We start from the raw sequence: 2374 nt of genomic DNA on the forward strand, positions 1-2374 counted from the left end.
AGCACTATTATAGCCAGAAATCAAGAGTGAAGTATTCTCTCCAAATAATCTCTTTTAGGACCTAACATATCATAAAGGTGCTTGTCATGCTACAAGTCCTTTTTCAGGTAGCAGTGAACCCTTTCTTTTACAAAAAAATACATGCTAAAGAAGGACATACAGAAGCAGACATAATTGCTACATTTTCTCCATTTGCTTGGAGAGTGCTAAATATAAATAACCAAGCTTTGACAAGTAGGAAGTACATTTATCTTCAACTTATTTCTTTTGCATTCGTGAAAATTGTCAATCCTGTCACTTCCTACACTTCAGTCAAAAGGATTAGAGCCTATTAGTACAGAAAGAACTGTTTTATCAAAATGCCTCTCTCTTCCTTAAAAAAAAAGGTGACAAATGCTATCAATAAGATTGGGGCTTATGAGTATGAGGTAAAGAAAGCAAAAGTAAATTAGCTATGAGGAAATTCATTGAATAAGTGGACAAAGGGATTAATTGTCCAGAGAGTGGATACAGAGTGGATTTTGTAATTCAAGTGCATTATTAAAAGTGTCAAGTTAAATATCTTTAAAAAGATGGATTGTAATTCTTTCTTCCTCAACCAAGAACATGACTTGTACATAAATCTCATGTATTTATGGCATTCTATGATACCAAACATTTTTGGAGGGAAATTGTCATAAATGGGTATAATTATAGAAATCATAATAATCTTTTCAATAGCATCAGTCTGATTTTTTGTGTTCATTGCTTTGGTTTTCCCTAATTAGCCTTACAAGAAGTCTAGTAGTCCCTCTGCACAAGAAGACAATAATTTATATGATAGAGTTATAGTCCAACAATCTTCTTAAATTTTTGAATTAGTTGAAAATATTGGACATACATGGAGCATCAAAGAATACTTAATACTGGAGTATTGGAGTAATAGAGAAGGATTAGAGTTAAGATACAGGACTGGCTGTGCGGCTTTGAGGTCCTTTCCCAAAAATTGTATCCTAGACTTTTTCCTGCTTATAATCTATAGATGTCATTCTATTGGCAGATTCGTTAGCACTGGGGATTAAGGATTATACGGGTAGTCCTCGATTTATGACCACAATTAATCAAAATTTCTGTTGATAAATGAGACATTTGTTAAGTGAATTTTGCCTCATTTTAAGACCTTCCTTGACACAGCTGTCAAGTGAATTGATAAACACTGAAACATTCATGTTTCACAGTCGTATCAATTGATAATAATGTTTACAAATATCAAGTATTTATTTATTATTAATTCTAAGTATTAAATAGATTGTGGGATTGTGATAAAAATAATTCAAGAAATTAGACATTATTTGTTACTCTTGGTCACAATAAGGACTGGGTACCTGACAGTCGAAACTGAAGGAGGATTGAAAGTATATATTTGAGGCATTCTCTGTCAGTGTAATTTTACTAAAATGGGTTCTTAAAGATTAACAGTTACATATTTCATCATCCTCAAAAGCTACATATAATCCATAACATTCTTAAGAGCCAATAGGAATAAAATGGACATAAAGGAGAAAATTTTTTGAAAGCGCTTTGAACTGTTTGAGGAGCACTTCATGAATCAAAGCTTCCCTCAGGTCCCACAGCCAGAAGCACTGAATCACATATTGTGAAATGCTCAGTGAACTCACATTATGGGCCTCCCCACATTAACTGACTACATGGGTGTCCACCTTTGACAAGATTTCCACTTATGAAAAGCTGCAGTGCTGGGAGCAACCCCATTGTAGCAACAATTCTTGTAGAAGTATCACCTGTGTCATGCATCCCTTCAAGGCCTTCAGAGGGGTTCTTCTGAGTCTTCTGCAAAATTTAGTGCTTTACTATCTTAAGGAATATATTCAGGGGGAACTTTTAATTACTTGTCAAAGAAAGCTTTGCAAATGGTTTTGCACAGCCATAATAAATAAGGAGCTAGACTAAAACATTCAGTGTGTCTGAGGGCCCCAATTTGGAAAAAGCTGTATAGGTAATCTTCGCTTAACAACCCAACCAAGACCAGCAATTCCACTGCTAAGCAAAGCAGACACTAAATGAGAAATCATGTGACCCTGCCTCTATTTTCTGGCTGTAAAGAGGCAAGATTATGCAGTTTCACATCTGCTTTTGTCTAACCACTCTTCCATCTTTGCAGAACAATGCAATTTGTAAAAAGCAACAACAGCACTCTCTATCACTTGGCAAAAAATAACCCCAAAATAACCCCTTTGAACATAATAGCTAAACACTAGGGTACTGTGGTCTACCATTCTGAGGTGGTCTACCATTCTGAGGTGGATGAAAGCTGTAGAGAAAATCCTAAAATAGGATTGCCAGGCTTCAAGACAAAAGCAAGCCTTTATAAATC

At 35.2% G+C, this 2374-nt stretch overlaps 1 protein-coding gene across 1 annotated transcript in view; it reads right to left on the minus strand.

Annotated features, from left to right (window-relative positions):
• LOC107294363 (deleted in malignant brain tumors 1 protein-like) overlaps window positions 1–2374 on the minus strand; it is a 24180-nt gene that overhangs the window by 6712 nt on the left and 15094 nt on the right. Inside the window, exon 6 of the mRNA XM_029285598.1 lies at window positions 1349–1364. Coding sequence (XP_029141431.1) covers window positions 1349–1364 — 16 coding nt within the window. The remainder of the gene's footprint in view (window positions 1–1348; window positions 1365–2374) is intronic.

This window comes from Protobothrops mucrosquamatus, unplaced genomic scaffold (assembly GCF_001527695.2).
Source record: "Protobothrops mucrosquamatus isolate PMUCROS unplaced genomic scaffold, P.Mucros_1.0 scaffold1926, whole genome shotgun sequence".
Lineage (NCBI taxonomy): Eukaryota > Metazoa > Chordata > Lepidosauria > Squamata > Viperidae > Protobothrops > Protobothrops mucrosquamatus.